At 35.6% G+C, this 25486-nt stretch overlaps 2 protein-coding genes across 2 annotated transcripts in view; one reads left to right on the top strand and one right to left on the bottom strand.

The window, feature by feature from the left end:
- Positions 1-1160: 1160 nt before the first annotated feature.
- On the bottom strand, positions 1161-1628 carry LOC125861291 (receptor-like protein 9DC3). Its single transcript, XM_049541223.1, has one exon. The coding sequence runs from the start codon at positions 1626-1628 to the stop codon at positions 1161-1163; it is 468 nt and encodes a 155-aa protein (XP_049397180.1).
- Positions 1629-18794: 17166 nt separating this feature from the next.
- The window catches only part of LOC125861292 (uncharacterized), a 22171-nt gene continuing 15479 nt past the window's right edge, over positions 18795-25486 (top strand). The window contains 5 exon segments of the mRNA XM_049541224.1: positions 18795-19223; positions 19305-19775; positions 19939-20133; positions 20215-20525; positions 21037-21151. Coding sequence (XP_049397181.1) covers positions 18795-19223; positions 19305-19775; positions 19939-20133; positions 20215-20525; positions 21037-21151 — 1521 coding nt within the window.

A 25486-nucleotide genomic window follows, 5' to 3' on the forward strand; every position in this document is an offset into this window, starting at 1 on the left:
AATTCTTTCTTCTATTATTATTATTTTTTTTTGTTTCATTTATATTTGAATTTGATGATGTATGATTATATCAAGTTTCTTCTTTTTTTATACACAGTTGTGGCTTGATATTTGGTGACTGCAACATGAACTTCTTCATCGAACAATGTTTGATTATAAAGATTTATATATTAATCTATACAACAGAGCAACGAAATCTTAGTAGGTTAGTTGGTGGGTACCTAAACTTTTATCTTATTTTGATTCTCCATTATAATTAACCACTTCCTTTATTTTCCGTTTTCTTATCGCCAATTAATAAAAAAACGACAAGTCATATATACTCCCTCCATTCTACTTTGGTTACCTTATTTACAACTTCTTCTGTGTCAATCAGTATGACATATTTCGGATTTCGAAACTCAAATGATTATATTTTCATAGGGCTTATGAATATGAAGTGCTGGTGATTGTAATTTATAATTTTTTTTACATAATTTTCAAATATGTAGATTTTATTTTAAGAAATTTTAATATTACTATCAAAATTAAGAATTTTTCTTCTTTAATGTTTTTTCTGAAAATATTTTTCAAATGTATATATTAATTTTATTTCCAATAATTTGAAGAATCTATGTCCAAAAATTAAATGTAATTTGACCCTCGTACTGGGAACCACGCCAAACAATGTGGAATGGTAGGAGTAACTAATAAAGAACATACCATGTGATTCAAGCTTTTTTTGTTGGTTATCCTTCCGGTGCTCAGATTAATGTGGATTCACGTCGAAAAATTTCAATTTTTTTGATACTTTTGCATGTTGAGGTTGATCAGATGTGTGACCACAAAGTTTATTGCTATGATGCAGGTAGATTGTTGAAAGAATTAGCTATCACGGAGTACATGCAGAAGCAAAATATTAGAACAAAAGTATATAAAGTTTTTGGAAGAGCTCGCAACTCATTTGCTATCCTTACCATTTCATCGCAACAAAAAAAGAGTTGCGATGTTTAATTACTCTCTTCATCTCAATTTATGTGACATCATTTGACCGGATACGAAGTTTAAAAATAAGGGAAGACTTGGTTATGCTACCCAATTGTCCTTACTAAAGTTGCCTTAATGCTTACTTTTAGTTGAGTTTTCTTCTCAATAAAGTCTGAATAACAGCAAAATACTAATCAAAAGTGCATACATGTTCCTCTGAATGTCTGTGAATGGCATGTGAATCCGCTCACAAAAAATGAATCATCATCATCATCTTGTTCAAGTCGCGACTCATCTGACACATTATTGTTTCCACATTCCTTTGAAAGTGGAAATCCACATAAATCAGGATTTTCACAACATGAATCATTTGGAAATGTATTGAACTGTTTCCCAATAGGAATGCGCCCAGCCAAATGATTGTATGAAAGGTTTAAGACCTCAAAAAATGTCAAACTCGACAATAGACCTGGAATTTCTCCAATGAGTCTGTTCCATGAGAAATCTAATGCTTCGAGCGCCTGCAACTTTGCAATTTCTGCAGGAATATGACCGCGGAAGCTGTTGTGAGACAGGTTGAGTAACACAAGTGAGCTCAGACTTCCAATGGAGTTTGGAATATCTCCTTCGAACCTGTTGCGTGATAAATCAACACTTGTCATGATTGATGTGATTCTCTTATCATACGCATTACCTTTTATCACCAAACTATTATTGTAAAGGTAATACGTGTGAGTATTTGTACTTTTTTTTTTTCTTCATCCACATCCATCATACCCTTAAAACTTTTGAACAGATTAAATGGCAAAGTTCCAATGAACCCATCGAAGGTTTATACGATAATATTTTTTCTTTATGGGTCATTCCATCATTGGTTTATGTTTTCGTTTCCCTTATGTTTTAGTATGGTAAGGATAATATCACTTAATGCCTTTTGGTAGGTCACGATTTTATCATCATCATTTAGGCTTTATTTATAGACGAAGTGATCGTTAAGAACTTACAGTTCAATATTGAATGAAGTCCTTTCGCGTAATTGATATGTTGGAAAGGATACATTTCACTAGTCGTAAGAGTTAATTTTTTGACCTGTGTATGTATAAAGTATAATAATTCAATGTAAGACTATTTTACTTTGTGTTTAGTTTGAGTTATTATATCGTCCTGAAATTATTTGTCACATTATTTATATCTTAGTGATGAGATAAATTATCTCATATACATGTGATGAAATAACTTATGTCAAAATAATTTATTTCGAAATAATTAATTTTGAGATAACTTGTCACCAACCAAACGATGCGCTTATAAGCTATTTCAACTATGCCTCTATATTCTCACAGAATAATTTAGTTAACAGTAGGCTGTAGAAACTGAATAGTGTTCCAGCTAACTAAAAGGTTCATATTGAAATAAGTTCAAATGGAAGAAAATTTTTTTTTTAATAGAAATCTATTTCTTTTTCCATATATATTTTTAAGTAATAAGTAAAAGTTTTGGTGGCCCAAATTCTTTGTCATCCACCTTTGGGTCCAATATTGACCACTTTTATAGTGGATTATCATTTAAATATTTTTTAAAGTACGTGATGATCATCTATTATATTGGTTACAATTTAATTATTTAAATTAATTTATAAACTCATTCATTACTAATTATATTCAATCCAAATTGACTACACTCGACTCAATTTAACTATATCCGAGCCAAATTAACTACACTCGTCCCAAATTACATTTACCCCACCGATTAAAACATATACACCCTTAATTTGGATATGATATAGTTAACTTGCATTGAGTGTAGTCAATATGGGTCGATATAAGTAGTAATGAATGAGTTTATAAATTAATTTAAGTAATTAAATTGTAACCAATAGATGGTCGCCACATATTTAAAAAAATTATTTAAATAATAATCTGTTATAAAAGTGGTCAGTATTGGACTCAAAGATGGATGACAAGGGTATTTGGGTTCCAATAGGTATATGATAGGGGCTTTTGGAGCCAATAGATGGAGGAAGGATAATTTTATATCAGCATATATATATAAGAGAATCCTAGGCCCGCTTACGTGGCGCCACCACAAATCAGGATTCCCTTAATTTTATTTATTTCCAAAATTAGCCTTCCCTTTCATGAAAAGTTGTGTCTTTTATAAAAAAAAATGTGACTTTTATAAAAAGTTGCGACTTTTCCGAAGAGTAGCAACTTTTATGAAGAATTGCGACTTTTATGAAGAGTTGCGGCTTTAATGAAAAGTTGCAACTTTTATTAAATGTTGTGACTTTTGTGAAAGGTTGTGACTTTTTCAAAGAGTTGTGACCTTTTCAATAAGACACAATAAACATTTATTCACACTACCCTTTGTTGTCTATAAATAAAATGATTTCCTCTCATTTTAAAACAACAAAAATTATGGACTTCTTCTTCTTCTGCACAATTAAATATTCATATACTTTGATCCTGTTGAGTGGCTCACTGACACCATTGTTTTTGTATCAATACACTGGTGAATACAATCATTCTATCCTGAGAGGATCTATTTCTTTAAACCTCGAGTACTACAGGGAAGAATTTCCTTAAGGGGGACAATGCACATTCAGTGGGCTCAATTTTTTCCGTTCTATTTCATTCTATTGTTACAGATCCTAGTATGTTTTTTACAGTCATTAATTTATGCTTGTGTTATTAATTGTTGTTTTTGAGTACATATTTTAAACTTTGTTGTTTTTGTTTATAATGTTTTTGATCATTATTTTGAAGTAAAGATATGTTAATCAAGAATTTGATGTAATCATTAGACTATTGGTGTCATGTTGATTAGAATTCTTAAACTTGTAAAATAAATGACTTTGATCTTTATAGAGTTTTCAGTGGCTAAAAGATCTATGGAATGTCCAAGAAGGGACTTTCGAGTGTTCAGAAGTTATGGTGGTTCCACACTACCTTGGAGTTTTAGTTATTCAACTTTCTATCTTATCGAGACATTCAATCGATTAGTGACATCCAAAAAACAAAGGAATGTAGTGGGATGGTAAGTATTGTACTCAACCTTAATCAAAAGTTTGGAGTTCAAATGTTGGATTTGAGTCAATGAATTACCCCTCAAAGTAGGATGAATCCATATTAATCAAATATTAATAAAATAATTATCTCCTTATAAACATCAGATTAAAAGTTGCAAAAAAAAAAGTTTTACCCATATTGATTGAAACATAAAGAACAAAATATGCCTTTGGCTATCAAAGTAGTCTCATCAACTGCGAATGATTTTGAATAAGGGACTTGCCAATAAATTATTTAATCCAAATTGTTTGAGCGACATACGTTATTTCATTGAATTCCAAGAGATGTGTTTTTACCATTTAATTAACTTATCAAGTACACAACTAATTATATAAGATGTATAATATTTTGATTATGTATGATTTATATATGGTTAAAATAATTTTTTAGGTATATATAGTAGATGTCGAACCCCCTTCGACTACTTCGTTTGTCTGTTTTTTTAGATTTTGAACCCCCTTATTGAAAATACTGGCTCCGCCACTGTGTGTCACATCAACTAATTAATTAAGTCAAGTCTCTATCATGTCCAAAATACACTTTATATATGTTTAGCTAGCTATGTATGGAGTAGTTTATTCCACGCATGATGTTTTTATCAATTATCATGGATTACTATGGCCTTTTAGGTTGTGGAGTAGTAGTAGTACTTGGTTGGACTTTGATCCATGGCATCCGTTGTTATAATTACAAGAAGAAAATACTTCCACCAAGACCATTTTCCCTACCATTTATTGGAAATCTCCATAACTTAATACTTGGAGGATGGCTCACAAGTATGGCCCAATAATAACCCTAAAATTGGGCCAAAAAACCACAATAGTTATATCTTCATCAGTTGTGGCTAAAGAAGCCTTCAAAAACCAAGATTTAGCCTTATCCAGCAAAATCGACAAGGATGCACTCCACGCCCATGACCACAATCAATTCTCTGTCATTTTTCTTCCAGCCAACAGTAGCCGCCGGAAATATCGCCGGAAATACCTCCGGAAGCTACTGCATTCAAGCATCTTTAGCCCTAACAGGCTTGACGCGAGTCAACATTTGTGGGCCCGGAAGATCGAAGAGTTGATTGCTTATTGTCGTCAGTGTAGCTTGAATTGGGAATAGACAATATTGGAGTGAACTCAATAGCACCTGGAGTTCTCAAATTTGAGATAACAGAAAGCCTTATGCAAAAGAAATGGCTCTGTNTGCATTCAAGCATCTTTAGCCCTAACAGGCGTGATGTTGATGCGAGTCAACATTTGTGGGCCCGGAAGATCGAAGAGTTGATTGCTTATTGTCGTCAGTGTAGCTTGAATTGGGAATAAACAATATTGGAGTGAACTCAATAGCACCTGGAGTTCTCAAATCTGAGATAACAGAAAGCCTTATGCAAAAGAAATGGCTCTGTCCCATTTTATGTAAGGTAGTTTGACTCAGCACGGAGTTTAAGAAAGAAAGGAAGACTTTTAAAACTTGTGATACAAAATGAATGATAGAAATTTGTGTGGCTGTAAACCATTTCAATAAAAGATAAAATAGACATTTTATAGTTAAATTGTTACTTAATATAGAAAATATGTCATTCTTTTTGGGACTGACTAAAAAGGAAAGTAAGTCACATAAATTGAGACAGAGGGATTAATGAAGTGGAAACCACTTGGAGATAAATTTTATACAAAAACCAAAGGGTGAAACTTAAGTCACAAAGAAACAAGCTATCTTCCAAATAAAACACTCAAGTATTACAGGCTAGACTCTGAATACACCCTCAGTCTATGTTGCTCGGACTCTTAAAAAATATCAACTGGTGCGTATTAGATCTTTCAAAACTAGTGTATTTTTGAAAGATCTGACACAGATGGGCAACATTTTTGGAGAGTCCGATCAACTTAGCCCTCAGTGAACTCGTTATGTCATAACAATTTGTAAAGTGAATGATTTACGCATCTACATCAGTTTGCTTTCTTTTCTCTCTTATAGATTGACAGTGGAGATCCCTGGTAAAACTTGTAGTGGTATCTAAGAAGTAAAGAACAATCGACATTACACAACAACCTACAAATATCGGTATGGGACCAAATATCCAAAGGTAGAGAGGAAATGACAAATAAATGCTCGTAGTCCAAGTGACCAAAACATGCTCCCTCGGTTCATATTCCTTGCGACATACTCTATAGAATCAAATCTTTCATTGAAGGTAGGCACAGTAGCTAAGAAGCTAACATGAGCGTAATACCTGATAGATTGAACATTGCAGAGAAATGCAACTAGAAAGCAAAGCAAGATGGTAAAACACTTAATAGAAGACATCATAGATGTTTTGTTCCCATACACTAGCTCGGAGTGCAATCTAAGAAACAAACATGTCATGGCTCATGGTCGTAGTGACTATTTAACAGACCTTCATGACAACAGATAACCTTACTTACTATTGTTGCTCTATCCAGACAAGTAAATATCTGTGATTAAAATTGTCATTAACATTCATACTTCGATGATACTCATTTTGCGGATATTGTAGGCCTCTAAGGCCCATTACTATTCTCTATAACCTGCCTTTATACGCTTCTTCTGAATTGTGACCATATTGGTTTCATAGATATTGGGATTTCACTTTGTGCCAACAAAATCAATACAAAATAATTTCAACTTCTTATAGGATTAGCAACCTTTAAACCATTTTTACATAAAAGTGTGGAGATTTGACCTTCTGCACAACCCAACAAAGTAGTCATTGCTCGAAAAACAACGTATATAGTACACGGCCCAAACTATGCTTGTCATAAGTCAAGGACGGGTCAAATAGGAATAGATAGATAGTTTCTACTATATTGCAACCATAAAACAATATTTCCAAACACGAATGAGGCAACAGATCCTTGGGAATCTATGCTACTTCTATTGAAGGCGCCACACATATTGTGTACTCAAACTTTCTCAGTGGTTGATGGAAGATTCTTAATTAGCATCATCGAAAGTGTAAGTATGCATAATACTAACTAAAACAAAAATGGAACACCTGAAGATATTAAGGAAACAAGAGCAATTGCATTAGAATTTTTTAACAGATATTTGAGGAGAAAACGAGCTCTTGAGGGAAACTAAATACTCTTACATTCGGAAGGCGTGTAGTTTTACTTGTAGTAGAGAGTGTCATGGTTACTCAAAACATGTATTGCAGATAACAGAACAATATTAGAAAGGGATCGTTATGAACGGGTAACATAATTGATAAGTCTTAATGCTCCTAGATGTTTTGATGATCTCCTCACAAATGCAGGGACCCGGTCCTCTGCAGAGTACACTCGTCAAGGTCTATGTGTTATACAGCTGGAAAGTTGTTGCCTCAGAAGTTGGTGAAGTCGTCACTGTACCACACCAATCAGAATGGACGAGGTTGTTTGTCCAGCAGTTAATATTTCTTTATGATTAATATATTCAACATCACAAACAACAAATCACTCATTCATTCAAAGAGAGAATATTCAAGCTTCAACAAAATAGCAAGGGACCTCATAGACTGGCGATTTGCTTTTTGAACCTGCTATTATTTTGATTACTTGTATTTGTGCTTACATTGTAGGATTCGTTTCAGTTGTGTTAGAAACGTTTCAAAACTTGGGTGAATCACTGTAAGAACTTAGTTGAGGGAAACTTTGTGTCTTATGATAAAAGTCTATATTAATCAGTGTGGGTTAGTATAGTGGGCAATGCAGGCATTGCTTCGGCTCGTTGAGTAGTTGTTGTATTACTCAGATTAGAGATTAGGAGGTTAATCTCTTGTGTGGTTGTAAACTATATTTTACTTTTGCTTGAGAAGATTAGTAAAAAGAATTTGAAATCTTGTGAGACAGTTCGCGGTTTTACTCCCTTGAGCAAGGAGGTTCCCACGTAAAGTTGCGTGTGCTATCTTTACATTCAGTAGTTTCTTTTGTTTATCTTAACTGTGTTAAGGACTTGGTCCTATCGTAGCGAGTGAACGCATACATTCCAACAAGTGGTATCAGAGCCTGACTTTTCTATTTGGGTAACACCAAGAAAAGAAAATATCCTGAAGGAGTGGCTGCTCCACTGAGCTTGGAAGAAGGTCAGTCTACCACTAGACCATCACGTTTAAATAGGCAATTTTATGGATGGTGGAAGAGACGCATGCATGACTACATCAATGCTAAAGATACCTAAGTTGTGGGATGTGATTCTTGATGGGCCATACATTCCCACCAAAGATGTAGTGGATGGATAAATCACCAAGGTGATTCCCAAAACCAGAAGGGAATACAATGAAGCTGACAGGAAAAAGATAGAAAAGAAGCTACTAGTATGTGGGATAGGTCCAGATGAGTACAACANATGTGATTCTTGACGGGCCATACATTCCCACCAAAGATGTAGTGGATGGAGAAATCACCAAGGTGATTCCCAAAACCAGAAGGGAATACAATGAAGCTGACAAGAAAAAGATAGAAAAAAAGCTACTAGTATGTGGGATAGGTCCAGATGAGTACAACAACATCTTTGCGTGCGAGACGGCTAAAGAAATATGAGACTGTCTCAAAACAGCTCATGAAGGAACGACACAAGTAAAGGAGTCTAAGGTAGATATGCTAACGACTCAATATGAGAATTTCAGTATGAAGGAAGGTGAAACCATTCACGAGATGCATACAAGGTTCACTTCCATTACCAACGAACTAAGATGTCTTGGTGAGCCTATTTACCCAATCAAACAAGTTCAAAAAATTCTCAGGGTGCTTCCCAAGTCATGGGAAAGCAAAATGAATTCTATCACCGAAACAAGATATCTGAAGGTACTCACTATGGATGATTTAATTGGAAACCTTCAAACCTACGAGCTGAACATGCAACAGGGGTCAATCGTGAAGAAAGGAAAGAAGGAGAAATTAGTGGCCTTGAAGATGTCTCTGAATGATGGGTCAGAAGAAGAGGATGAGATGGCATACCTCACTAGAAGGTTCCAGAAGATAATCAAAAAGCATGGAGGGTTCCAAAAGAAAGGGTCTACTAGAGCAGCAAATGCAAATGATCTTTGCCACAAATGTGGGAAGCCTGGTCATTTCATGAGGGACTGTCAAAGCCTGAAGCAGGAAACACAAGATTTCAAACCTCGTAGAAGGGAGGTCCCAGACCATGCCAGAAGAAAGGCTCATGCTGATCAAGTAGTGAAGAAAGCCTTTGCAGTTTGGAGAAATGGCTTTAGTGAATCTGAGGAAGAAGAAGACAGTCATGAAGATGTCTCAATGATGGCCATCAAAGATGATGAAACCGTGTTCAATTCCATTTTCTCACTGATGGCAAAATCAGACGATGAAGAGAATCAGGATGACGTAACCCTCTTCGATCTCAAAAGTGATCTAGATACTTTATCCATTAAAAGATTAAGTAAACTTGTTGCAGTGCTAATTGACTCAGTAGATGAATTAACCACTGAGAATATGATGATAAGTGAAAAACTGAGTCTGTGTGAGGATGAAAATGCAACCCTTAATGTCGTGTCGTAATTTTCCTATCTTTAGAAAAATCACTTTTTTGAAATGTTCTAAGTATAAAACAATTTGAGAAAAATACTTAGAAAAAGAGTCGCCACTTAATAATTTAAAGAAATTAAGAAAACTTATAATTTCCAAAGATTTAAACAGAAAAAATCATTTGAAAATACCAAAGAGGGTTCGGGGTTCAATTTACACTTCGAGAAGGGTTTAAGCATTCGAAGTGTCCGCTAACATGCGGTTGACCTGCGACTTGAATAAAATATATTTGACTATTTTTAGGAAAAATATGATTTAACATAAAAAATAATAACTTACAATATTTGATTAACTTCGAGAAAATATTAAATAAATGACACATTTTATTTTGGTTTTTTTAGAGAAAGGGAATCAAAATGGAACAGTTGACTCGAAATACAAGTGATTAGAATATTAATAAAACCAAATTAATTAGAATTTATTTTATTCACTTTGAAATAATAATTTAAACCAATTTAATAAATTAAGGCATAAAAATCAATTTTTAAATTAATTGACTAACCTTTTTGAGAAAACGACTAAGTATATATCTTATATTTTTTTTATTTATTTATTGGAAAAGTTTTGACTAACATTTTTAAAGTTTATTTAAGAAAAATATTTTAACTAAAAATAATAATTTTAAAATGAGTATAATATGAATAAGTGAAGAGGCGTTAAAACATATATCTTAAGAATAAAAGGTTTAACTTAATTAGAAAGTATAATTTGATCAATAAAATAAAATAAATATTAAAAATTAACCAACACAAAGAAAATAACTTATCTTTTGGGGAATCTAATTAAGTGAATTAAAAATTATGAAGTTAGAGTTAAACAACAAACAATAAATAATCACAATTAAATAATTAAAGAGTGAGGGAGAAATGAATTTGGGCCTCCTTTTGGGCCAATTTCGTTGGAATTTTGGCCTTTATATCAGATGTATACAACCCATTTTTCCGCTTTCCGGGACCTGTACATCAACTCCAAAGACTTGTTCTTCGATTTTTCAAGGTTGGCTGACTCGAATAATTAAAAAAAAGGAATTGAGCCTTTACGGCTCTCTCGAAATGCAAGAGGAACGTGATTGGAGTTCATGGGAAACTCGGGCAGATTTCACATGCAAACACAAATAAAATCATATTAGCACAGTATGAGGAAAACTCTAACACGTTTCTATAAAATGAACAACATTACGGTAACCAATAACTTAGCACGACAAATCACAATAGAGTATTAGGGACTAATCTAATAACCTAAACAACTCAGCCAGTTATTCGTTACTGGCTACAATGAGAAGAATGGACCAAAGCTGTTTTGATTCACATTCACAACAAATATTAACTTTTTAAAACACCAAATTATACCATATGTGTCATTCAAACAAAGAATTAAGACTAAAAGTATAAACTAGATACTGTAGGCACATATGACATATAAATTATGAACAAATTCCATTCTTTTAGTCTCTGCCAATTTTCAGTTTCATGCATACTCTCATATTGACATATATTAAATGAACTATTAAGAATGTATACATCAAATAGAGCCACAAGCAATTGTCCTTGGAATTGAAGAGTCGACATGTCACATAATGAAAGATTAATCACCAAAAGAGATAATGTTTCAAATAATCTTGCAGACCAGACTCTAACAAAGCAAGATTTGGAAAATAGAGCACTGATTTTAACTCCACTTTATAATAAAATAGTCATTCCTTACTCTCTCAAGAAGCTACAAACAACAAACATGAAGATTGACATGATAGTAAGGCAAGATAAATAAATAAATAAATAAATAGTCCAAATAAGAATCCACAAAGAACCCAAGACAAATAATATTGATTTATGAGATGCATGATAGGATAACTAGCAATATGATATTAAGGAGACCTCGAGATAAACTAATACTCCATTAAGAAAATGACCACTATATCACTTCAAATCGAAAAACATGGGACAAAACTTGGACTAAATACAACAAAATGTCACCGTTCGCTGGCGCCATCTTTATGCTAGCAAGAAGCTCTCTTAACTAAGATGAACCAGTGAGTCACAAAAATATTTAATCATCAAATACATAAACAATCATAACAAAAAACTGCCATGACTATGACACTAAAATGAGAAGGAGCTTCAAAGTTCAATTAGAACAAAGATACATTTTCTTGAAGATAGCTTTAATAATCAGTGATGTAGGCCAACCAAATAAAAATGCTGCCCTCCAAATGCTAAAGAAAACATTCAGAATGGGATCATGTTATAGAAGACGAGAGTGATACCACGAAGCAAACAGCAGGACAACATACATTCATCTAACGAATCGAAAACATAGTGCGAGCAACATTCGAGATATTAACCATGGCAAGGAAGTCATTAAATTAAATTCGAAACATCACATAAACGACTACGACTTGGCATTTTTTAAAGGATAATGTTGGTATTCAGCTCGTACTTAGTCATTTTCAAAGGAAAAAAACATTTTTTCTGATAACATAGAAATCTTAACTAAAGCATCTACTCATGTACGATCATAGTAGACGCACAAAGATTGACAAGAAGAACCAAAAGCTATAACCGAGATAAGGGCGAGATTATCACCTCTTTTTGGGCAACGAAATGGAGACAAGACGAGCTAGCAGACGACTTCACCACGGAAAGCTCAAGCACAAACAGTTGCCAAGAAATCTAGACAAGCATATCAAACCCAAACACTAAAAAAAAACGATTATCTCCTCTGTTTTTCCTTGAGGTGTATTTAGTCGGTATTTTAACTAATTTTGCTGCCTTAATTAAAAAAAATTCCAAACCCTTACAATGGAAGAGAAGAGATGTATTTATAGGGGGAATTAGGGTGAAAATGGATAGGAACAAGGGTCAAAAATGGAATTCTCCTTCGATTTCAAAATTCAAAATCCAGAACAGGGAGCAGCTGGGTTTGCACGAGATTTCATCCCAAATCCCCCGAAATTTGGATGAAAGGATTGGCGTGGATGGCTTAGATCAAACTGACCGCCTTTGTGCTCGACGTGGCGCCCATCCACGGGAGTCAAGGGTGATTTTTCACGGCTGCTACAGGACGTAATTGCAGGTTCGCTCCTGCTGCACTGTTGATGAAGACAGTGGCAGCTTTCCGTCTATTTTGACGCGTGAAAGAGAAGAAATCGCATATGGGTCGTCTTGATCTTGTGTGTGCTGCTGCTGCTGTATGATTGTTGTTGTAATGTTCTGGAAATTGAACGCTGCTGGGTCTCTCTTCAGCTGCTGGAATGGGCCGGGTCGGGGGCCGTTTTGGTGGGTCGGCTGTATGCTGGAAAAAATAAAAGGGAGTTGGGCTGTTGGATTTAGTCTGGACTGCTGGAAAATTTGTCAAATAGGCGCAAAATTGGTCTCAAATGGGTTTAGGTGGGGAAATAATGGTTTAAATTGAAATAAGAAGGGCTAGGCAAATGAATTAACAATTTAGCAAAATTGAATTCGAAATCTAGCCTAATTGAGATAATTCGATGAATTAGGCTAGGACTTGAATAAGACGATTAATATAAATTAATTAATGAGCTTCTTAATTTTAACAATATAAAATAATTAACTTAATAAAAATAACTAATTCAACAACATAACTATAATTCAAACCAAATTAAATTAGTAAAGTTTAACGTTTAAAAATAAATGAATAGTTTTCAAGATAGTTTTCAAATATTTGTAAAATATATTAGTTACATACGTAACAATATAAGACATATTCATTATTTAAAATATTATAAAAGTGAACAAAATTCTTAAAATATCTTGAAACATATTTTGATTTTTTTATAAAATTAATTATTTCGAATCGTTTGAAATTCAAGAAGCTCGAAAACTAATTCTTAGCGGGAGGGTCAAAATCGGGTGTCAACACTTAACTCTCAAATGTCTGAAATGAGTGTTAGGATAGGTATTATAGAAGCTGAGAGTATGCAACCCAACGAGGAACTTGGTACCTCTGAGGATGGGAAACGAAAACTCAGTAGCTTTAAGGTCAAATTAGAAGAGAAGTTAAAGGCATCTGTGTTTAAATTAGTTGTTTCTAGTGAAAAGAATTCTCAACTAATGAAGGACCTTAGTAAGATCAAAGAAGAGCTAAACCATTCCTTGAAATGGACTGATTCGTCTAAGATTCTTTCAAATCAGAAGTTCAACAAAAAAAAGGGATTAGGTTGTAGACAGATAGAACCTCCCTACAACCCTCACAGTAAATATGTCTCTGTCTCTGACAATCTTCTGTGTACCCATTGTGGGAGAAATGGTCATCTGAAGAAAAACTGTGAGTCTCTAAAGAGAGTAAAAGAAAGCTAGGAGAACTTTCTTAAGTCGAGAAAAAGAAATGTAGAAAAAAGAATGGTACCTAGTCCCAGCTACCATTTTAGCAAGAATACTTTGACCCCATGGACAGGAAGGTTTCTTATTAAACCTTTTGACAGTTTTTGGGAACTCCATCTCAAGTGGGTTCCCAAGTCTAATAAGTGATTCTTGTGCATAAGAGAGGAAACAGTCAGTGCTGGTACATGGACAGTGGATGCTCAAGGCATATGAATAGACACACTCAAAACTTCCTCTCTTTGGAAGCACACTAGGGCGGTGGTGTGTCGTTTGGTGATGGGAAAAAGGGTTTCATTCTTGAAATTGGGAAAATAGGAAGATCAACAGAACATTCCATAGAAAATGTTCATTATGTGAATGGTTTGAAATACAATCTGTTAAGTGTATCTCAAATCTATAAGGGAAATGAAGTTAAATTCTTCTCTGACAGGTGCCTAGTTACTATTTGTGTAACTAACAAAGTTGTTATGTCTCCCAAAAGAGTAAAAAATATGTATGTTGCAGATCTTAACTCAATAGAAGGGGGCAGTCTCACATGTCTAAGCTCTAAGACTGACAATGCAAATCTATGGCATAGACGATTGGGACATATAAGTTAGTCCTTGTTGAACAAGCTTGTTGCAGGGAACTGGTCCGCGGACTGCCTAAACTAAAGTTTTCTGACAACAAAGTCTGTAAGGCCTGTGTAAGGAGGAAACAAACAAGATCATCTTTCAAACCAAAGAAAGGTGTAAGCACAACCAGACCACTAGAACTTCTCCACATGGATCTATGTGGACCTGTCAGAATTCAAAGCAGAGGAGGCAAGAAGTACATTTTGGTAATTGTTGATGATTTCTCAAGGTTCACTTGGAACATGTTTTTGTCGACCAAGGACGAGACAACTGGATTACTGGTCACTTTTGCCAAAGCTATTCAACTAAAGATAAACTACAAGATTGCAATCATCATATTAGAGGAATTCATCACAATTTGAAAATTCTCAAATTGAAGGCTTTTGTGCTGAAAATGGAATTCATCACAACTTCCCAGCACCAAGAACTTCTCAGCAAAATGGGGTTGTGGAGAGGAAGAACATGACCTTGGTGGATATTGCTAGAACCATGTTGATTGACTTAGGACTTGCAATTAACTTTTAGGCAGAAGCAGTCAACACAACTTGCTATGTTACAAACAGGTGTCTTATAAGGTCAGTGATCAAGAAAACTCTGTATGAGTTGCTAAATGACAGGAAACCTTCAATTACTCACCTGAAGCCCTTTGGTTGCAAATGTTTTGTTTTGAACAATAGAAATGATAATCTTGAGAAGTTTGATGCTTGCATACAAGTCTTCAATAAAAGAACTATGTGTGTTGAAGAAAGTATGCATGTGATATTTGATGAATCTGATGATAAAAACAAAGATGAAAATAATGAAGACATTGAATTGGAGAAACTGGTGAAGGATCAACAAGACAGGGTAATCCAAACTCCTGAAATGAACAGATTTCAAAGGAAGGAAAAAGTGCAGAACTCACAGAGGAGCCTGGTCCCGCCGGTGCAGCTCAGGAGGGAGACCTTCAGAACAAAGAGCCTGGAGAAGATTAAACAGTTGCTGATCTTGAAGAGGAGATAACTAGAAAGTCCGGATGGAAACATCAATCTTCTCATCCTCTGGACAATTTTGTTCCTCCACTTGACTCTAGAATACAAACTAGATCCAAAACAAGAAATCTAGTTGCATATCCAGCCTTCATATCCACCATTGAACCCAAGAACATCAAAGAGGCTTTAATGGATTCTGATTGGGTAACATCAATGCAGGAAGAACTTCATCAGTTTGAGAGAAGCAAGGTGTGGCATCTAGTCCCTAGACCTCTCAACAGAACCATTATCGGGACTAGATGGGTTTTCAGAAACAAACTTGATGAGCATGGAACCATCACAAGAAACAAGTCAAGACTAGTGGTACAAGGATATAATCAAGAGGAAGGGATTGACTATAATGAGACCTTTGTACCTGTAGCCAGAATAGAAGCCATCAAAATTTTAATAGCCTTTGCTGCCTACATGGAGTTCAAACTGTTTCAAATGGACGTTAAAAGTGCCTTCCTGAATGGGTATCCGAAGAAGGAGGTGTATGTTGAGCAACCTCCAGGTTTTGAAGATGTTGATCTGCCAAATCATGTATTGAAGCTGGACAAAGCCCTGTATGGTTTAAAGCAAGCTCCCAAAGCTTGGTATGAGCGCATGTCAAACAAATTCCTTCTGGAAAACGGGCTCAAGAGAGGTAAAATTGATAATATCTTGTTCTTAAAGTCCAGAAGTAAAGAGTTGTTGATTGTGTAGGTATATGTAGATGACATTATATTTGGAGCTACTTTAGATTCATTATACAAAGAGTTTGTAGCCTTGATGAGTAGTGAATTTGAAATGAGCATGATGAGGGAGCTTACATTCCTCTTGGGGCTGCAAATCAAATAGTCCCCTCAGGGTACATCAATATGCCAAGAGAAGTACATAAAAGAATTGCTTAAGAAGTTCAACATGCTTAAGGCAAAAGTTCTTGACACCCCATGAGCACAAGTGTCAAACTTGATATGGATGAAGAAGGGATTGATGTGAATGTACAGGAGAATCATTGGGTCACTTATATATCTCACTGCTAGTAGGCCAGATATAGTCTTCAGTGTAGGGATATGTGCCAGATTCGCAGCTCCAAAGGAATCACACTTGAAGGCAGCCAAGAGAATACTGAGATACTTAAAGGGAACACATAACCTGGTCCTCTTCTATCCCTCCGGCAACTCTTTTGATTTAATTGGATATGTCTACTGCAGAAGCAGAATATATGGTTGTTGTTCTCAGCTTTTGTGGATCAAGCAGCAGCTCGAACACTTTGGTATTCTCACAGACACTATTCCTCTAATATGCGACAATACAAGTGCAACGAACATGGCCAAGAATCATGTTCAGCATAAGAGGACCAAACACATAGATGTGAGACACCACTTTCTTAGGGACAATGTTGAGAAGAGGAATATGGTGATGAGGTACTGTAAAAACTGAAGATCAAGTGGCTGATATTTTTCACCAAGGTGTTGAGCAAAGAAAATTTCGTCAAGAACAGACTGAAGTTGGGGATGCACAAGATCACCTGATTCCATGACAAACTTACATGAAACCTCTCTTTTGACTATGTTATATAGGGTAGGTATCTATAAATGTTGTATTGCTTATCGTTTGTGAATTCACATCTGGTACCTTATTGCAGGTACACACTCATGGCATGTTAGTTAAAGGGAAGATCTAACCATACAAGCAAGGCTATCTATAGAGAGGGACCTGGTCCTCCAAAGGTTAGTATCACTTTATGCTACACAGTTTTCTGTCAACGGTCACTACCATGTGTCTTCTCCCCCTTTATTGTGTCAGTTTCAAACATCCTTTCACTTTAAAACCAAGAGTCGTTACTGTTCAGGGACCCGATACCCCGTTAAATACAACCTCTTGAGTGAATCCAAATATCCTAAATTCTTTCTACACTCCATTTGAATTCTCTCTTAGTTCTTCCAATTTTCTCTCCTCTCTCAAATAAAATGACTAGCTCATTGTTTTCTTCGAAACTCTTTGTCTCCCAAGAAATTGAAACTCCCAGTTCATTCAAATTCTCAATTTCTCCCCAAGAAGAATCTCCAGCCACACCAGCATGTGGGGTTGGTGAGACTGCTAAATCTGTCACACCCCATAATGAAGTGGTGGCGTCTCCTGCACTCGAACCTGGGTAACTCTTGCCTTGTTCTCCAACTTTAGTTCTATTCGGTGAGAAATCCCAAAAATTTGAGGCCAAGTCAGTTGTAAAGCCTAATCTTGAGACACCCACTGAAGATTTCGAAGTTGTGTCTAGGGTTGTGTCATCTACCATGTTTAAGCGGCTGTTTGAAGGAGATCTGCCTGAGGGCAAGGGTACAGAGTCCAATATCTTAGTAGCGGCAGAGGAATTGGTAGCATTTCAAAGCTTGGCCTTTCTCAGAGGAGACATTCAACCAACTCTATTGGAACAAGAGTTGAGATTGCTGGAAGAGGTCCCTCATAATGCTCAACCTGTGTTCGACCAAACTTCTAAATCTTTTGATATTGACAGTGAGGAAGATGAGGAAGAAGATACTCATTTGGTTTGGCGGAGAAAGGGGGTTCGAGGGGATAATGTTGTGAATCTGACAGTTTCAGATCCAGAAGCAATTGATGTTATGCCTGAGACTAAACTTGACGATGAGTCTACTGAGTCTGAAAGGAAAATCAAAAGAAAAGGTAAGGGAAAAATGGTGGATTCTCAGACCAAAGGAAGAAGAAAAAGGAGATATGTGACCAAAGGTTAGACTCATAAATTAATGGGAGATGCCTTGGCAGCAAATGAAGCATAAATAGAAAGAAACTGAAGACAAAGAAGGGAAGGCCAGGTGCCTGCTGAGGAACCTACCTCAACACTCTCCATGTAGGGTCAAGTGAGACGGAGTTTGACGATATTTTCAAAGCTATGGCTAGATGAAAAAATGAGGCAGAAGTTGAACGCGTCAAAGCTAAAGGGGGTCCTAAGTCAGCAAAGAAATCACCAGTGAAGAAGCATAAGGTGAATAAAAGGGCTCATGTGAAACCAAAACCCGTAAAGGGACCAGGTCCTCCTATTTAGAAGCCAGTGGAGGAAAATGTGCTGACAAGGGAAGAGCGCATTGCAGAAATGGAGAAACAAAAGGTGCTGAATGAGAGAGTATTTGATCCAAAAATTCTCAGAGAATTTGGTATGTCTACTCTTTTTTATTTTGTATCTTTGCAAAGCTGGGAACACTTGTTTGAAGCTACAGCACCTTACTAGCACGAACCAGTGGTGCGTGAATTCTATTACAAGATGGAGCTTCTAAGTGATAGAGGAATTAAGACAACTGTTAGAGGGGTCAAAATCTCTTTGAATGTAGAAATCTTGGGCATCATTCTGAGTGTACCTATGGACGAGATCTGGTCCATTGAAGGCTGCAAACCCTCTAGTGAGTTTGCCCAACAGGCTACCAAGTGTGGGGACATCAAACCCGCAGGCCATCCTAAGAAAGGAGAGTATCAGTTGATGTTTGAGTTCATCAACAAGGTCTTGGTACCAAGGACTGAGAAGAGAATTGTAGCATCTGCAGCACTGTTCCTCACGGAAAAATTTGATGAACTTGAGGCCATCAATCTTCTCGCAATCATGCTCGAACATATGCACAGGGTGATGACTTGGAAGATTGCCAAAAACGGTATACCTTATGGATATTTGCTGAACTATGTGTTCAAACACTTTAAAGTACCTCTTGGAAGACGAATACCGGGTACTATCAAGTAGATGTTCTCCACTGCAATCCTCTTGGAATGTGAATGTGTTTAGGGTAAGGCAAAGGGTAGGTCCCATGTGTCTGATCTTCTTGAGCAGCAAGCATCTCTACGACAGGAATTGGTTGATCTTATAATAACCCTAAATTCCAAGGAAAGAAAGATTGCACAACTTAAAGTTCAGATGCATCAGACCATTTCCAAGGGACCTGGTACCAGTTCAGTGGATAAAGAGGAAGTAGAAAGGTTGAGAACTGAGAACGCGCAGCTGCTGAAGACAAATGCCTCACTCAGTGAGGAGGTCCAAGCTCTTAACAAGCAAATCATTCAAGCTCATGTCGATGCTAATAAGCGCATGACCTTGCTGTTGAAATCCTTCACTCCACTTCACCCCTCCATCCTAAATGTGTCATGTGTCCCTGTCCTCCAGTGTATCTATCTTACTCTAGTGGCAAAGTGTACTATTTTGGCCGACTTCTGTGGTCAACTAAGTGATCTAATAATATTGTCTCTTTTACATTGTTTTGTATGCTTTTATCTTCTCTATTTTCTGCTTACTTGTGCATGTACTGTGTGGCCTATGGCCCTGAATTCCTAACGTTTTGCATGAAACTTGCATATNGGACATCAAACCCGTAGGCCATCCTAAGAAATGAGAGTAACAGTTGATGTTTGATTTCATCAACAAGGTCTTGGTACCAAGGACTGAGAAGAGAATTGTAGCATCTGCAGCACTGTTCCTCATGGAAAAATTTGATGAACTTGAGGCCATCAATCTTCCCGCAATCATGCTCGAACATATGCACAGGGTGATGACTTGGAAGACTACCAAAAACGGTATACCTTATGGATATTTGCTGAACTATGTGTTCAAACACTTTGAAGTACTTCTTGGAAGACGAATACTGGGTACTATCAAGTAGATGTTCTCCACTACAATCCTCTTGGAATGTGAATGTGTTTAGGGTAAGGCAAAGGGTAGGTCCCATGTTTCCGATCTTCTTGAGCAGCAAGCATCTCTACGACATGAATTGGCTGATCTTACAATAACCCTAAATTCCAAGGAAAGAGAGATTGCACAGCTTAAAGTTCAGCTGCAGCAGACCATTTCCAAGGGACCTGGTACCAGTTCAGTGGATAAAGAGGAAGTAGAAAGGTTGAGAACTGAGAACGCGCAGCTGCTGAAGACAAATGCCTCACTCAGTGAGGAGGTCCAAGCTCTTAACAAGCAAATCATTCAAGCTCATGTCGATGCTAATAAGCGCATGACCTTCCTGTTGAAATACTTCACTCCACTTTACCCCGCCATCCTAAATGTGTCATGTGTCCCTGTCCTCCAGTGTATCTATCTTACTCTAGTGGCAAAGTGTACTATTTTGGCCGACTTCTGTGGTCAGCTAAGTGATCTAATAATATTGTCTCTTTTACCTTGTTTTGTATGCTTTTATCTTCTCTATTTTCTGCTTACTTGTGCATGAACTGTGTGGCCTATGGCCCTGAATTGCTAACGTTTTGCATGAAACTTGAATATGTTTACTGCTACTCCTTCTCAATGATGTCAAAAAGGGGAATTGATTGGTAAACTATTGTGAAATTAAAGTTTAGAGTTTAGTAAAACAGGGGGAATACTATTGATAGGGGGAACTAATGCATTTTGAATGAATGTTAAACTGAAACAGGGAGAATACTATTGATAGGGGGAACTAATGCATTTTGAATGAATGTTGAACTCATGTGAGGCTGCCGAAAATTGTTTGTCGTGAAATTGTTTGTCTTAATGCTCCCAGATGTTTTGATGATCTCCTCACAAATGCAGGGACCCGGTCATCTGCAAAGTACGCTCGTCAAGGTCTATGTGTTATACAGCTAGAAAGAGCTGGAAAGTGGTTGCGTCAGAAGTTGGTGAGGTCGTCAGTATACCACATTAATCAGAATGGATGAGGTTGTTTGTTCAGCGGTTAATATTTCTTTATGATTGATATATTCAACATCACAAACAACAAATCACTCATTCATTCAAAGAGAGAATATTCAAGCTTCAACAAAATAGCAAGGGACCTCATAGACTGATGATTTGCTTCCTGAACCTGCTGTTATTTTGATTGCTTGTATTTGTGTTTACATTGTAGGATTCATTTCACTTGTGTTAGAAATGTTTCAAAACTTGGGTGAATCACTGTAAGAACTTAGTTGAGGACAACTTTGTGTCTTACGATAAAAGTCTCTATTAATCAGTGTGGGTTAGTATAGTGGGCAATGCATGCATTGATTTGGCTCTTTGAGTAGTTGTTGTATTACTCAGATTAGAGATTAGGAGGTTAATCTCTTGTGTGGTTGTAAACTGTGTTTTAGTTTTGCTTGAGAAGATTAGTAAAAACAGTTTGAAAATCCTGTGAGACAGGTCGTGGCTTTACTCCCTTGAGCAAAGAGGTTTCCACATAAAGTTGTGTGTGCTATCTTTACTTTCAGTAGTTTCTTTTGTTTATCTTAACTGTGTTAAGGACCTGTTCCTATTGTAGCCAGTGGACACATACATTCCAACAATAATTCATCTACTTAATATATATGTTGGCTAATTAAAATTCTAGAACCAAAAGTAAATGGGATACATACAGGGCTTGAATTCCTATAGCCTGTCTAAGTTAAATATGAGTGATGTCAGCAAACAAGACATCAAAAAAAAAAAACTGAAAATAGGCCTTTAAAGATATACTATTAATGTAGAAATATGCCAAATAAGTGCATAAAAGTTTACCCAATATATTCACTGAAATTAAATATCCCAAATAATAACTAATAAATTGTTTGGATCTTAGATGCAGCTTGTTAAATTATTCTTCATTGCGGTTCATAGGCCAATGATGGAGTTGAAATCAATCATTGTAATTTGTAAGTCATGATATGGTGTGAAATTACAAAACTATTGTTTTAACAATTTGCAAAAAGGTAGATTGAGTTTCCTAGAATTTTAAAGACTGAACCCTCAACGTATTGAAGTATAGCTCCCTGAAAAAATGAAAAACTAAGAAGATTTAAAGTATGACCATGAAATATGGGCAAATAGTCCTCAAGCACCACTGTTTTTCAACAAAGCGCAAAGATCACATGTGGGAGGTCACCAAGGATTAGTAGTCAGAAGCGTAGAAAATCAGATATCATCCAAACAAAAAAATAAACATACCTATGTAAAACTATATATTATATTAGCTAGTAATCCAAAGGAAAAATTAAGTCATTCAACAACACGATATAGTACTAACAATCAACTTTTTACTCAAATTTCCAACAAAAAATAAACATTAAAAAGTCATATACAAAAGATTTATAAAGTACTTTGATGGTACCTATCTTCTTTTTCATTTTCTAACTGTCTTCTCACTGGTAAAATAAATGAAATCACACTTGGGAAAGCAATGAACTTCCAATACAAAATTTTGAAAGTTATAGAGGTAGTTATAGGGCCAAAATTTGAGTGAATGAGGGGAATGGGTTGGGTTTTTGAAGAGTAAAAAAGGTTGTAGGGGTAGTTATAGGGCCAAAATGATGTAGTTCAAAGGTTAGTTCTGTTGGAAAAGACCAAAATACCCTTAATTAAAACATTTCGGAAGATCCTACAACTTCGACCTACGATTCGTAGGACTTTCTACGGAGAGTACTGGTAAATCATATACCCATCTACTGAAACCCAAAATCCATCCAACTTTCGACGAATCCTCTTTACGAATCGTCATCCGCTCTACAATTCATAGACCTCATTTGTAGAGTCCAAATTAAGGTTCAAAATTTCACGAAGTTTAGATCACTTCTACAGATCCCTCCTACGACCCATAAACATTATCACAATTCGTCAAAATCCTTTCGTAGACTTGTGGTCTCAAACCAATTCTTTGAATCACTTTTACGGGCACTTCCTATGGCTCGTATACCCTCCTACAATTCGTTATGTTTATTTGTAGGTAAACTTACTAGTACTTGAAAATTTCAAAACTCAAACAAGGTCCTAAGACTTCCTTCCTATGGCCTGTAGAACTTCCTAAGGTCCATAGGTAGATTTCGTAGACCACTGCATCAGTACCAAAAACTAAACTTTCTTTTTCTAACTTAACTACTAATTTTCGAAGTGTTACAAATTATTTGACATGTGACATGATTTCACTCACCAATATATCAATCTCCCATCAAACAAAATAATTTTTCTAGCCTTACTTAAGCTGGTAATTTAGTAATTGTAAATCAAAGTGTGACACATATGAGAGTCTAAATTTTGAGGGTATATGCACATGACATAAGTATTTACTTAACAATATACGTACAATAAAAATGTAATTACGATAATTCTTAATGGGTTAACAGTTTACCCAATAAGAAAATTGAGTAATCTGCCTCCGCACTTAAAACGTTAACTGATTTTTTTAATCAATTCAACAACCATTAATCCGATAATCCAATACTAATAAGCCAATAAACCAATTTTGCGGTTGGCTTATCAATTACGGTTTGATTTTGAACAACCCTAGCAATATAGGAACCATTTAATTAATGTTTTCTTCATTTTATTAAGATGAACAACTAATATGAGAAGGAAAAATCCTTTTCAACAGAAAACTTGGCCAGAATGGTAAAAATAACATATTCACACTATAAACTAGTTTCTTTTTGAACATTTTTACCCTTTTAACTTTAACACTCTTTAATTAAAAATGGAAAAAAGAATGTGGCACTACTAAAAAACTGCTTAAAAACGACGGACAGAAATGCAACGGACAGCGTCGCTCCAAAAAGCGACGGACGGCATCTCTTAGTCCGTCGCTTTTTTCGCGGATTTTTGCTCTAAATATATATATATAATTAATAATTATTTATTAAATATATATAGAGACGCCGTCCGTCGCTTTTTATTAAAAATAATTAAATATAACTTAATAAAAAACACGTTGTTCGTCGTTCGTAATTTATTTTATTTTATTAATTAATTTTTAAAAAGTGAGGGACGACATCTCTTAGTCCGTCGCTTTTTGGTCAAAATATCTAGTCAACTATTTTAAAAAGCGACGGACAGTGTCTCTTAGTCCGTCGCTTTTTGGTCAAAATGTTGGTCAACTATATTTAAAAAAAGCGACGGACTTAGAGATGTTGGCCGTCACTTTTTATTAAATATCTAAAAGACATATTGCCATATTCTTATTTTTCTCTCNCTTTTTATTAAAAATAATTAAATATAAATTAAAAAAACACGTTGTCCGTCGTTCTTAATTTATTTTATTTTATTAATTAATTTTTAAAAAGCGAGGGACGGCATCTCTTAGTCCGTCGCTTTTTGGTCAAAATATCTAGTCAACTATTTTAAAAAGCGACGGACAATGTCTCTTAGTCCGTCGCTTTTTGGTCAAAATGTTGGTCAACTATATTTAAAAAAAGCGACGGACTTAGAGATGTTGTCCGTCGCTTTTTATTAAATATCTAAAAGACATATTGCCATATTCTTATTTTTCTCTCTCTCTCTCTTCACTCTTTTTCTCTCCTCTCTCTCTCTCTCTCTCTTTATATATATATTGGTCTCGATCCCTAGCTCCCGTCACCGCCGCCGCCGCCGTCGCTGTCGCTGCCCTTGTCCGTCGCCGTCTCTGGCCCGTCGCCGTTGCTATAGTAGCCAGCAGGTAGGGTTACATTTTAGTTTTTTTTTTCAATTCTAAAGATTATAATTGATTGTTTGTTAGTATATTATTGTTTTTGTTTGTTGGGTTGTAAAAGGACTTCTTTTACTACCTTTAGTGCCATCTTCGATGTCCTTTTGTTGCTTGACGTTATTGAGCACATCTTTTACTATACTTATCAAAGGTGTTGCCCCAATGCCAAGGCCTAAGAAATCAAAATAGAGAAATAACCTTGAAATTGCAATAGTTGGAGAAGATTGAGGATGAAGAGTTGTGAAAGTAATGGTGTTATTCAATTGTTACTTTGATTTGATTATTGTTAGTTAGGTATAGATAATTGAAGATTTTTATTTTAGGGTTTTTTTAAAAAAAAATGGGCATTTTTAAATTGGGCATTGTTAGTTAGTGAAGAATTAGCATTTTTGTATTTTAGGACTAGTTTAAACTTGAGAATATGTAATTTGAGGTTGAATTGGGATTTTTTTGGATTTGATTTTAGGACTAGTTAGTGAAGTGTTAATAATTTGAAGTTAGAAATTAGTAATGGAAGTGTTATGAGTAGATGATGAATGTTTGAATGTCA

This window comes from Solanum stenotomum, chromosome 4 (assembly GCF_019186545.1).
Source record: "Solanum stenotomum isolate F172 chromosome 4, ASM1918654v1, whole genome shotgun sequence".
NCBI classification, from domain to species: Eukaryota; Viridiplantae; Streptophyta; class Magnoliopsida; order Solanales; family Solanaceae; genus Solanum; species Solanum stenotomum.